At 34.1% G+C, this 14,621-nt stretch overlaps 1 protein-coding gene across 1 annotated transcript in view; it reads right to left on the reverse strand.

Annotated features, from left to right (window-relative positions):
- Positions 1–14,621, reverse strand: part of LOC150083109 (uncharacterized) — a 773,496-nt gene that overhangs the window by 666,708 nt on the left and 92,167 nt on the right. The window contains exons 3-4 of the mRNA XM_090378391.1: positions 11,344–11,437; positions 5,511–5,579 (exon numbers count right to left, since the gene is read on the reverse strand). Of these exons, the coding sequence (XP_090234517.1) occupies positions 5,511–5,579; positions 11,344–11,437 (163 nt within the window). The remainder of the gene's footprint in view (positions 1–5,510; positions 5,580–11,343; positions 11,438–14,621) is intronic.

Raw genomic sequence — 14,621 nt, forward strand, 5'->3', positions numbered from 1 at the left:
AAGTTGATCAAAAAAAAAGAAAAAATTCTTTAAAAATTCAGTTGAACATCTTTGTCTTTGTTATATAAAAAAATTTTTTTTTTTTTAAATTACATTTGAACATCTTTGCAGTCAGTGCAATCATTCTGAACCAACAACCAGATACAGTTGCCCATCGTAGCTTTATCCACGCTCTTTGGCCACGCTCTCACAATCACAAAAAAAAAAAAAAAAAATCAAGTGAGAGTGCAAGTAAAGGAGTTTGACTGAGATTCTCCATCCCATTTTTCCGTAATTTTCTATCAACTTGTTGATTAGTAATTTTCACTCTTAAAAAGTTACGCTAAAAGACAAAATTACTGTCAGGCATTTTGCTCAGCATTCTGTCTTCCACTTCTGATGAAGCCAAGATATGTTTTAATATATTTGCTACGCCCAACATATTAAGCAGATGTCATTCAGTATTCAAAAGTAACCTAAATGGTGTGCCTAAATGGTGTGCCATCAGTACACAAATGGTGTGCAAAAGTAAAGGCACATGAAATGAACTGCTCAATTCTCACACACTGATTGAACCCATGGACTATTGGCATCAACAATTCTTTTTTTTCTTTTTCCAGCTTGGTACACATTTTTATTTGTTTCTTGCTCGTATTGAGGTTAGTTTACATACACAGAGTAAACTTTCAATAAAATTGAGTTTTGGGCTAAGGTAAAGAAAGCCAACACGGGAACCGGGGAAAACTTCAAGGAAACTTACCGGGCAAAATCGTTTCCTGCTACCGCAGTTTCTCCCTGCATTCTCGGTAAACAGATGATGCATATTATCAGTAGTGGCAGTAGAAGTTGATAATGATGTCTTGATTAGTTTTTTCTCATTATTAAAAGCAGATTATCAGAGTTCACAAGTGTAATGCCTTCGCTGCTGATTTTTAGTTACAGATGCACCCTCCAGATGGCGTCAGTCTTAGGGTGATTATCCCCCTATAAGTAAATTTCAGCCATGAAGGCATTACACTCATGAACTCCAATAAGCTACTTTTAATAATGACAAAAAAAACTAATCAATACATCGCTACCGACTTCTACTGCCACTACTGATAAAACACACCATCCATTTACCAAGAATACAGAAAAAAACTGTGGTAGCAGGAAACAGTTTTTCTAACGTTTCCAGTGGTTCTCGTGTTGGCTTTCTTTACCTTCGCCGAGTTCTGTTCTGATTTACGCCACTCAGTCCAAAAGCGAGTACTCACTTTTATCCAGACTAACTCTTTAACCATTACTTATGAATTTTTGGTATGTCAAGAGTTTTGGTACATTGTTATTGCTCAACATTCCAAAAATAATGGTACATTGAAGAGTTTGTCAAATACAGGTGGTAGTGAACCAATAAATATGCCACCTTTACATCTCACAATTTAAAAACAGATCGTAAATGCTTAGAGATACCACCTCCAGATCCAATACTTCAAACAAATCTTCTGACCCGTCGACTTCATATAGTAGTACAGTCAGTCCTCGTATAACACGTGTTTACACTACATGAATTCGATCATACACGATTTATAAATAGGGGAACGATATCTTATATAACACGAACCGAATTCGCTTATGCACGATTCCCCTTTGTGTTTACAAGAAATGGCAGTCGAACGCAGAATCACCCCAACCGAACGCAACACGATGGGAATGAAGAGAAGATTCTGAAAATGTATTTATGTTTTTTATTTCAGTGAAGGGGATTCAGATGACTTACGATGAGCTGCTTGTTTTAATCGATCTGTTTTAATTTTTTCTTTTCTGGGGAAGCTTGGTCGGCCACCACTGTCCATATCATCATTTGCGTAAAGTTACAGAACTGGTTCATCTTCTTTCTCCTTTTCATCAATTTCCATAGTGTCAGTATTTTTTTGTGTTTTTTCAACAGGTTTGGTGGAATTTGTACTGCTTGTTGGTGTTGGATCTTCATCATCTGGTGAGATTACAATGGGTGTATTAATTGCCTGGTCAACTTTTTGTTTTGTTTGTAAAAGAAGATTACGTGCCCAATCTGCTATTGAGATGTTAGGCGGGACTGTGATGTCAGTCTGTATTGCAATTACCTTTGTTTTCTGCACTGTAGTTGCTGCTGCATATGATCTCACTGCTGGAAATAGTGGTATCTGCTTTTTGGTTTCTTGATATGTTATCTTATGTTCAGTTTTATATTTTTGAACTTGCTTTTCTCTTTTCCATATATTACAGTCTCTGGAATAGGCAGGGTGGTCTCCTTTGCAGTTTGGGCAGCGAGAAGACTGTGTACTGCATTCTTTACAGGTATGTTCTTTTGAGCCACAAGTGGCACAAATAGCTTGTCCTCTGCATACTGTTTGGGAATGGCCATATTTTTGACACTTGAAGCATCTTATTGGATTGGGAATGTATGGCTTTACCTGGCAATTCAGGTACCCGGCTTTGACTGATGATGGTAGAGTTGGAGTACTGAAAGTAAGTATGATGGTGCGGGTTGGAACGAGGTTTCCATCCTTTTTAATAAGGATTCTTTTGGCATGTGTGACATTCTGGTTTTGTAGCTCTTGTACGATTTCTTCTTCAGAGCTGTTTAGGAGGTCCCATTCCACGATAACCCCTTTAGATGAATTTAAAGTGGCATGTGAAGTGACTTTGATGGGAATCCCTCCAAAAGTTTTGGTTTCAAGTAGAAGCTCAGAATGTCGATGATTTGTCGTTTCTATCAGAAGGTCGCCTGATTTCAAGCGGCGAACCATTTTCGGTGGACCAGCTATATGTTCTAGACACCTTTTGTATAACGAAGGGAGAAAGTTTACTAACTGGTTGGTCTGATGGGGAATGAACAATTAGAAAGAGTGGCGAGATGGTTTGGGTCACATCTTTCTTTTGGCAGTAGATGGATTAGGATCATCTTGCTGCCGATTATGATCAGTTTGATCCATAATTCCAGGAGAAGTCTGGTTTGTCGAGTCCATTGTTGCTCCTTTTAGCCCTGAAAGGATTATTTTTCCTTTCAGGTTTCCGGCCCACGGGGAGGCAGGAGCAGTGCCACCTAGTGACCAAGCGGCTGGCGGATTAGCTTGTTAGTGAGAAAATGGATAAATATCCTAAAAAAGAAAGGTGCTTTTCCTTCCTGGGTTCTACTTAAAATCTTTTTTTTTTTTTTTTTTGATTTGGTAGTTGTTGGCGCATCGGCTTCTGTGGCCATATTGCACCTCCCAAGGTTTTTGCAGTACTTTGATCCAAGCCCGAGGCGGGAATCGAACCCGCGACCTTTGGGTTGCCGGGACTTAAAATCTGCTAAGTGAAGAACCACTTACAATGAACTTAGAATAAGAGCGGCTAGAAATGAAACAGAACAAAATCACTTGGAAGGATCACTTTAGAATTCACTTAAGAAAAATCGTTTGGTCCCTATCGCTTGGCACTTGGGGCCGATTCAGACAGAAAAAGAAAAGCAATATCGACAAACAGAGGCGGACTGGGTCAAAAATTCTTACCCGGGAAAATTTATAGTGGCCTCATACTATGGTTTATGGCCAAAATCCCTCCGGCCCACCGGGGTTTCCCCGGCAAGGCTTATGGCCAGTCCACCTCTGTCGATAGAGAAAAAATATGAAATTGTGAAACGCTTTAAGTGAAATGAAAGACCATGTGATATTGCACGTGCTACAGACCTAAATGAGGCAACGCCAAGAATTACAAAGAATGCAGAGAAAATAAAAACAACTTTCATAGCAGGAACAACTCAAAGTGTAATTAAAATCCATTAGATTAAGACACAAAGAATTGGAAGAGATGGAACGGCTGTCATCTGCTTGGATAGAAAATCAAACAAAAAACAAGTTTGCTTATGATAGAAGCAAAACCATTAGCAACATTTTATTACCTAATAGTCGTAATAAAATATGTATTTTATTCGTAAAAAATACTTACGTATTATTTATTATATTATAATAAAATATAATATAATAATAATTTAACAATTAATAATAATAATTAATAATTATTATTAATAATAATTAATAATAATTAATAATTAAATAAAACATTATAAAAAATTATAATATTATTTTTTATTACGATTATTTATTGTGTTTGGTACTGTTTTGGTTATATATAATCGGCCCCAAATGTATGTTCAATCTTGGGTGGTCAGCACCTAATCCTATTTTTCCCACAGGGCCTGTTGTTTATATTGCATGATTTTGTATTGCACGAGGGTTTCTAGGAACACAACTATCGTGCTATACGAGGACTGACTGTAGTTGCAAATGATGCAAGAAAGCAAGCATATATAGCATTAGCCAAAAAAAAAAAAAAAACTTCACCAAAGGCATCGTATTGTGGTCCTCCTTCACTACGAGTTGCAATGTATTGCAGTATTCGAGGTAGTGCAATACATGGCAACTCGCTGTGAAGGAGGAGGAGCACAATATGAGATACAGATAAAATGATGCTCTTTGACACTACAAACGTAGTTTTTTGCCTTTAAGAGTGATCTATGGTGTATTCACACCAATATTATATAGATTATTATTTATGATGCCTTGTTGCATTGAGTTTAACTTGAACTGTCTATAAAAAGATGCCACTCTTCCAGATTGTGACTAATACCAATTTCTTCATAAAGACCAATCAAATCTAAAAATTAGCAAGGTATTCCTTCTGTATGTAGAATTTTGCACCTGAGATCCAGTAGATTAAACTCTTTCAAATGAGATGCTTGGAGCTATGCACTGCATTTGATTAACTGTATGCATGCCTCTCACCAAGTCTTGCAATTCTTTCTGATCAAGATAATGTGGTACTTCACTTGAATAAATCTGAGGTGTAATTCCAATTATTCTGTTCACCAGATTCATCTATGAAAAGTGAATTGGAAATTGGCAGAACTTCACTACATGGTGCCAAAGCAACAGAGGATAGTATACTGGGATACACTACAAATTGTAAATCCACAGACTTAAAACTTTTATATATGTGCCACACAAAAGTAGCAGTCATCATGATGGTTCCATATTCAAGCTGTAAAATGCATACACTTACGACTACCACAAAACTATCCGGCTAATGTTGACCTGCAACTACCACAACTTGTCTTGATTCTGAAAATTCCAAAATAGACTCAGAGACATTTCAAAACTAACTCTATGCCACTAATAACATTATATTTCACCAGGTTTCAACTTAATATACTCTATAAAGGGGATAATGAAAATCAATGAACCAAACAAAGGTTGCTTAGGCTGTCTCTATATATATACAACAAGCACCCATTGGCATAATTCCCCATATTACATAAAAAAAAAAAAAAAACCCACTAACTTGTGTTGCTGTGCAATTCTGTTCACTTTTTTTTTTTTTTTTTTTTTTCCTTTTTGTTAATTATTATAAAAGATTTTTAACTTGCACATATAATTTGAGATACACTATCAAAAATTATAAGAAGAAAATTTTTATACATTTTAAAAAATAATAATTTATATATCATTAAATAAATGTTGTTGTCATACCCGAAACTCAATTACGTGGCCAGCGAATGTTCCAAAAAATCTTAGGTAGTGAGGATTGCTAAGATATACCTGCAAATACAAGTTTAAAGCAATGTAAATACTAATGTTATCTCATTGTGCTTTTAGTGATTGCTTTCTCCCACCACACACACACACATACAAATGGAAACAGAAGACAAGACTAAAAAAATCTCACATATATAAATTAATATAAGTGATGTGTTGGAGATGGCACCTTGTGGTTATACAAAAACGTAGTTAGCTTATTTAAACTGGAAACTGGCTTTTTTTTTTTTTTTTTTTTTTACCTTTTCCATGTGTGCCATTTTTAATCATTACAACTACAAAAATCTTTAAGATTAAAGAATTTTACTTAAAACATTTAACATAAATTACAAGTTTATAACACTTGTATTACATACTTGGTAATAGTTCTTGTACATGGAAAATTAATGAATTCCATATTCCTGCATTCTTGAAGCTAGTTTTATAGTCCTGGTTTGCAACTGCAACCAGGAAATAAATGCAAACTTCAGAAATTCATATTGCCAGTTAACTGTAAATCAGAAGTGTTTGTCAAAATTGGAAAAAAACTTGCTCAAATACAGTCAAAAGAGAAAATGAAACTTTCTTCATTGCGAGAAATTTGTATTGAAGCTGAGACCAGCATGCAAAGAAATATTTGGAAATCACATTTCTTATTTCAAAGAAGAGAGGGAAAAAGAAAATTCTTTGCCCATAGGCCACTGCTTTGAAAATCAATTAACTCCATACGAAAAGATTCAATTTCAAAAAACAGTGCTTCAATTTCAAGAAACTGAAAGTGCTTCAATTCTAGATTATCTTTACTCGCTTTCTTAGAGTTCAAAATATATTTAAACTTGGACCATACAGTGGAAAATTTTGAAATTCCTGGGAAACTTTTCTTTAAAGCAAGAAAAAAAAAATTGTGTAACACTGCCTGGAAATTCTTCTTTAAAGATAGAAAAAAAAAAAAAAATGTGTAGACACTATCTCCATATTCTCCAAATATTAATAATATTAACATTTGGAAAGGACCTCAGAATAGATGTCAGAAGAGATGTTTTCAAACGGTTTCCTATAGTTAATAATTTTTTCTGAACATTAAAGACTGTAATCTGTGTTGTGATATCAGAAACAAAAGGCTTTTAAATTAATGAAGAAAAATTTTAATATCATCCAGGCAATTAACAAAATGGATAAGAGCATTTTCTCTACTCAGACACAAAAACATTACAATGTGTTGCAAGCTCCATTCTTTAATTTGGTATCTTCCACAGGAGTTTTGAACCATCTGCGAGACAAAGACAGACTACAATTTTGTTAATAATTTTTAATACAGTTGACATTATATCATTAATAACATTTAAAGAAATTTTGAAGCATAAATTTTTTTGATGAATTTCACAGCAAAATGATAGAATAGATGTATCCAATTCATCATGTAAAATATTCATTTTACGCTGCAATGTAAAATTTAATTCATAGAATTCAATGAAATATCCATTGCAATGTAAAATTCAATGAATATTTTTGCCTATCACTGCCAGTAACACCAGTGGTAGCGAATAAAAATAATTTGTTTTTTTAATTCAAATTTTGCAAATTTAGAGATGGTCTCAAGAATATCATCATCTTCCACAGTTCTATACATTAGAAAAATTTCACACATTTCCTCAATAACAGAGTTACATTTTGGTAAAGAACTGTGCAATAATGTGAAGTTGCATTTATGTTTATGCCCAAAGTTAGACTAACAATATCACACTCACACAGCTAATTTTTAACTGTGCACCAATATCTTCAAACATATAATTTGCACAATACTGGACACTAACCAAAAATGGAATTTCCTTATTTTAGACATATCACTTTTATTGGAAAAAACTTTCAAAAAAGATCTTCAGAACGTTTCATAAATCTTTAAAAAATTCACCATAAAGTAAATGGTTTTCCTCGTATATGCTCAATACAGTCACATAACTAATTTTGGTGAAATTTTCAGGTTCACCTCTCCCCCCCCTTCAATTTAATTAAAACTTTGATATATCACAACAAATTTTCTTATGTGTATCCATATCTTCATAATCCACAAGGAACCATGTTTTATTTTACAATGTCTGATGGCACCTCCAGAGCCAGGTAGGCAGTAGCAGCAGTGCGTAGCACACGCTTATTGATTAGACCAGGGTTCAAGCCCGTGACCACTAAATATGGAGGGTGTGGAAAGGTCAGGGAATGACCACCGCATATCCCCCGAGCAATATGGCCTTAGTTGCTAATGCTCCTAAAAACCAAATAACATAATGCCTAATAACACTACAAGTGTACAATATTTTCACAATACAAAGCAAAAAGAATTTAATGCATTTGTTATATCATCCAGCTGTATAAACACGACACATTTTGCTATTCATCTTGAAATTTTTTTTTTACTTTTTTTTTTTTTTTTTTAATGTTGGCATTAAGGGTTCATGTTAGAAGTATTTTAAATCTACACACAGAGGAAATGAACCACTTGTACTAACATTATTAATAAACTGAAGATATTTAATTTAATTCAAAATAAGTTTGTAAATGGGGATAATATTTCAATGTTTTCTGGTTATCTGAGACAATCTAATAGGTTTCAATACAAAGCTAGATGACATACTAGATCCACTTAATTCTCACTTAGGACTGAAAAATTTCAAGAAAAATTTATATTTATAAATGTTTTATTTTGGCAGTAAGAGGAGTGCATATGCACTTGACATGTAACTTCCTGTGCTTGTTCAGATGCTAAACAAAATTTGTCATGTTACAACATATTTGATTTAGCAATGGACAGATGAAGTAAGCAGTGGGATAACAAATAATACGAAGTAGCACACAACTGACATGCCACAGAAAATCTTCCCACATGCCATATAATGGCATGCACAAATAAGAGTTCCCAGTTCTATAATGGCATATATGAAAACAGACAATGCACAAAGTTCACCTACGTTTTTCATAATTTCAAAGAATATTTGATTCTAGTATGACTAGTGTTCTCCTTTGATATAACTTCCTGAATTTCAATACTTAGGTGCATATCCTAGAAATCCTTTATCAAGCTAGGTGAAATCTTCATTCATTAAACACTTTATTGAAAGTAAAAAAACCCTCACAATTATTTACACTTTACAGTAAAAAGAACTATTTTTGAGAAACACTCATTTTAAAGGGAAACAGTGTTTGACTTCAGTTTAATGAGAGAGAGGGGGGGCTGAAAGTTAAACAGGAAAAAATAAATACTGATTGTACAATACTTTGCATCATCATACTGGAACAAGATTCAAATGATAATGGTCTCAATGTAATGGCCTTAGAAAATGCACTTGTCGTGTAACTTATGCATGAGTTGTGAAAGATGCTTAAAATAGCACTGTAGAACAACAAACATCTGCATCCAGATTTCAGTTAATAGTTGAGAACACTATCTTGTAAGTCAGAACAGCAGTTCCATTTTCATTGATATAGCTCCTATTCATGTTTTATGAGAGGAAATGTCACAAGTTTGGAACCCCTCAATTCTGTGTATCAGGCTTCATACACTATTTGAAATATGTGTAGGGATGGGCACCCATCATGCCCTTTCCACTAATTAAAGGGCACCTTGTTTCTTGAAACCGCTTAACTAATTGGCTTTCTATGGTGGCATGATACTTTACCATCTTCCACTAGTTTGGAAAGATCCAGATTCAATTCCCAGAAATAACTGGAGAAAGTTCAAATTCTCATCAACCAAACCAATCTCAGCTTGGTTCCATCCAGTACTAGAGGCCCACAGTGCTCCTGGTGGGGATGCACCAGGAGCACTGTGGGATGCCCAGTACTGAGCAAGCAGTGACAGACAGAGCAAGTAGAGTTTCGTGGGAGCATTATATTTGCAAATAAAGGAATATTATTATTATGTTAATTTATACCACAAACTCTATAATCATACAGCTTATAAATTTCTACTCAAGTGTACATCAGGCAGAATCAATATATACTGACCAGCCAAATACGTATAAAATATATTTTATTATCAATGTATAATGCAAACCAAGTTTCCAATATACCTTTAATCTCACCATTTGTGGATTTCGCGTTCACACATATCATCAGCAAGTAAATCTGTGAATAGCAAGGTCCCACTTTAATAATAATGATGATCAAAAATGACTATCACTCACATAGTTTAAACTATATTCTATGAATAATAAATTTGCACTATAAAATTTTGTCTCGACATCTGGAAGGTATGGTCTTGTTTTCTGGAGCTCCTGATTTCAAAATAATTAAAAACAAAAGCTTATGAGATTACTGCAGGACACTAACTGAATGAGTTTCTCAAAGTGCAATAATCAGTGGAAGAAACTAACAGTTTATGATAGGCTTTACCATATCTAATTAGTGTTTTATTGAATATAATGATATTTTCATTATTTCAATTTAAATTTATCTGGTAGTAAATATGGTTTACATTATAAATTTTAATATAAACCATATTTAATCATACCAATTATTGGTATGTAAGTGGAGTATTAAGGGTTATAATAGCAATTGGATATGAAATTAACCATACCTTCTTAAAGCCAGTATAAACAGGCTGCTAAGAATTTATAGAATCTTTGAAAGTAGGTAGGATGTCTCAGTATAAAACAATGGTGAGAATGTATGTGGAATACTGTACTTGGATCTAGAGAGCTCTCTAGAAGTTCTGCCTAACAAAAAGAGACAGCTTCTAGAGAGGTTTCAAAAGAGGACCCGACTGATAAGGGCAGGATTTGAGGTCCCACTATGAAGATGTATGAAGAATGCCTTAAAAAGCACAGACGGCAGAAACTGGGAACTAGCTATTTAAGGGAGGACCAGAGTGTATAGCCCTCAGATGAATGAATATAATGAATGAGGGGAGTTATGTTTCTACTAACAGGTGAGACAAAAACCAACAAACAAAAATATAAATTTTTAGGAAATAACATATGAAACTGACCTTACAAAACTGATTTTTAAGCAGCACATGTTGTCAATCATGTGGAATAAAATTAGCTTCCAAGTTGGTTAATAAAAATGAAGGTAGAATTGTTGTTCTTTTGGTAATGGAAAAAGTGAGTGATGGAAAAGGCGGGGGGGGCATTGTTTTCACCAGATGAAGTGCAGAAGTGTGTTTCTTTGCATTATCTGGCCAGTTATTGTTATTTGGTTTTTTTTTTTTTTTTTTTTAGGAGCATTAGCAACTAAGGCCATATTGCTCCGGGGATATGCGGTGGTCATTCCCTGACCTCTCCGCATCCTCCATATTTGGTGGTCACGGGCTCAAACCCCGGTCTGATCAAGAAGCGTGTGTGCTACGCACTGCTGCTCCTGCCTACCTGGCTACAGAGGCACCATCTGGCCAGTTGAATGCTAATATAAAAAGTAAGCTTCTTATGTCAGATAACACTAAAACACTCATGAAAAATAGTGCACACTTCTTCAAAAATTTCCTAGGATTGAGATTCAAGATGAAATAAAATGCACAGAGATCCAAATCAAGCCACATTCAAGAAAAATCTGCTCAATGATAAGGAAGCATTTAATAGTGTATTACTTTTTTTTTTTTTTCAAATTATAGGGTTATTTTCTATTTTGTTCAAAGAAAAAATACGAATACACCAGGTTCATTTAATATATCACAATTAATCGTTTTTATACAACTTACAGCCTAAATAATAAAATTATCTTAATTTTTAATTTTAATAGATAATAAAATATAATAATAAAATAATTAAAAAAATAGATAATGTAGCTATGTACTTACTTCAAAAGTTTCACAATTAAAAAATGGCATTGGTTCTGTATTTTCTGGAATGTTCCAAGTGACATCACCACTTTCATCTAAAGTAAATTCTGTTCTGAAATACAAGTTTTAATTTATAAATTAAAAACCAAACTGCTGTTCTGTTAACAAAAATTGAATGAATTTTCACCTAATATCAAAGTCTGTGAATCACACCAGACATAAATATCTCATTGAAAATTTACATAAATAAGCTGTTTAAATATCTTCCATTGTACAGTATCTTTTTAATTTTGCGGTGATCTATAATCAATGTTTATTTAGTACCTCTATATAAAGTATATATAATTTGTATCGTTAATTGCAATTTTGTTTGTAAATATATATTACAATAACTATAATCTAACATATTTTTTTTAATATTATATATATACAGTAGACTCTCAATTTTCTGGGATAGATGGTAAAAAACAAATCCCGGATAATCGATTTCCCTGTTAATCCAAAAATACGGAAGTCCCCGACATACGTAAGAGATACGTTCCAGGACTTCTTACTTCATCGAGTTTATGTAACTTGGGAATGACTAGTAACGTATTGCTACAATATTATTATTGACAAATCTGAATTCAGTGCGATACTTGTTAATGTTCAACCATTTTAATATATTCTTATTAGGTTTTTTTTTTTTTTTTTTTCACCCCAAATCGATCGCTCTCCTTTTGTTGGTAGATGTGCTGTCACTTATTCTCTTAGTCGGCACCATGATAACGGTTAAAATGAAATTTTCTGTAAACTTCACAGGGTTAAGGCGAAAACCCACTATTATCATTATCCTGTGAGAGCTCACATTTTACTAAAGCACATTTCTGGAGGTCAACAAAAAACAATAAAAACAATTTGCACTTTCCGTTTTATTGGGCGTTTATGTTAACGCAATCTATTATAAACGGGTAGTAAACTCGATCTTATTACATTTGCGATAATACCAATAGCTGGAATTCTGTGGGCTTTTACATTATTATGGTGAAGTGTGACCCCTTCACTGAGATCTTCAGTCATATAAAAAAAAAAAAAAACCATAAATAATTGTAAGAATCTCTTTTTTTCTCTATTTTTTTTGCTTGTTACTCCAATCTCACTTGTGCAATTTGTGCGTGCTGTGATCATCGTTATTGATTGCTTATTCTTATTATTATTTATTTATTTTTGTTGTTTTAAATTTTACAATCCTAAATATAAAAAAAAATTTGAGTGAAAACAAATTTACATAAATCCGGACTTACTGTATCGAAAAACGTTCAGCAAATGTTTAGGTTGCTGAACATTAGGTTGCATAAAAAATATGGCGATAGATAAAAAAAATTTACCCCGTACTACTTGTGTGTCCAATGCAATGCTTCCCTTTATTTTTTGCGATGTTGATTTTAAATCTAATAGCTTCTCTTTATTTTTTAGAATGTCACGTATGGTTTGGTCACCAACATTATAATGGCTCATTAGAGATTTAACGGATGTACCGTTTTTCCCTTTGCGGTGTGACAGAACACAACGCACTAATACAAACTAAACATTTGGTCTCTTTTTCTTTCTTTTTTTTTTTTTTTTTTTTTTTTTTGAGCAGTGGGTGTGAATACAGCAGGGGTTGCAAGATAATAGGCACATTAATCCAAGACGACTTATAACAGCACTTCTTGTTGCTTACTTGCGACTTGCAAAATATCTTTTATACCTATTCTACTTATTACTTGAATTTTATGATTTCTGGTTGATTTTTTATATATTTTTTTTTTATTTGGAGTCTTGAAGTGTCCCAGTTAATCCGATCCCGGTAAATCGAGAGTCTACTGTGTATATATATATATATATATATATATATATGTATAGACAAATGTTTATATTCAGTGTATAGGGAAGGGATGTTGACCTGTCAATTGTAATTACCATGGAAAAATTGAGAAGGCCTGCAAGGTGAAGAAGATAACCTGAAATAAATTGATTAACATAAAAATAGAAATAATAATGAGGATAACAATGTTACCTAAAGTAGTGGTTCCTAAAGCTTTAACTACTACTTCGTAGGATCAGCAGCCAAAACAATAAGCAGGGCCTCTGTTTCTGTTATGATGTATACAAGCAAAATGTATAAATCATAGCCGACCCGACAGAGACCAAAAAGAAGAGTAAAATTTAAAAAAAAAAAAAAAAAAAAATTAAGTCAAAAGGATAGATACATTACAAAAATTACTTCAACTTACTCTGTGTTCGGATTGGAATCTGTGAAATAGTTGTGTGTGTGCACGCACACACACACACACACAGAGAATCAGATCTACACAAAATAAAATAAATTACTTAAGGGCTTCATTATTAAAAGGTCAAAAACCACTGGTATACCCAACACTGCCAGATTTCATATATTCCAGAATAATGAAATGCGTGAAATGTGAAAAATTAGATCAAAAATTTTTCTTTTGACAGTAAATGAATGGGATTTAAATAAGGCAACAAATAATTAGCATTAGGTGAGGCATGCAATGCAAGAAGGTAAGCTCGTGCAGCATCAGCCAAAAAAAAACACCCCTCCCATTCCACCCATCTATTCACTCCAAATGGTTGTCCAGCTCCACCTTAAATTTATTCAAACAATCAACTTCCACAACAAGAGATGGAAGTGTGTTCCAGCAATCAGCTTCCCACTGGTTAAAGGCAAATTTCCCCACATCTATTCTGCAACTGTCTTTCCTCAATTTGAATCTATGTCCCCTCAGGTTCTTAATCTGAGCAAGAGGAAGAATCCCATCAGCACTGTGCTTGCTCAACCAATTCAAAGCATTATACACCTCAATCAGATCACCTTGCATGTGCCTAGTGTCCAGGCATTGCAATTTTGTTAAGAGCATCCCTTTGTTCCCCTCACCAAACGTGTTGCCCTTCTTTGTACTCATTCTAGAAACTCTACATCCTACCTAAAATGAGACCTCCAGACCTGTACACAGTATTCAAAGTGTGGCCTGACATTGCCTTGTACAACAGGTTAATCACCTCCTTGTCCCTGCTAGTAAAGTTCCTTTATATCATTGACAAGACTCCATGACCTGCTCTGGCACCCATCTAAGCAAACTTCATGAAGTTTGCTGAGATATGAGGTTTGCTGAGCAAACTTCATATCTCAGTGCACATATTACTCCAAGATCTTTTTTATTTTCTACCACCCTAAGTGTACGTTGCTCTAGGCCTCCGTAGCCGAGTGGTCAGGAGCGGGAGTGCAGTAGCACACGCTCTTTGAGTAGACCGGG

Source organism: Mastigoproctus giganteus, chromosome 7 (assembly GCF_048544385.1).
Source record: "Mastigoproctus giganteus isolate SK-2022 chromosome 7, ASM4854438v1, whole genome shotgun sequence".
In the NCBI taxonomy this organism is placed as follows: Eukaryota; Metazoa; Arthropoda; class Arachnida; order Uropygi; family Thelyphonidae; genus Mastigoproctus; species Mastigoproctus giganteus.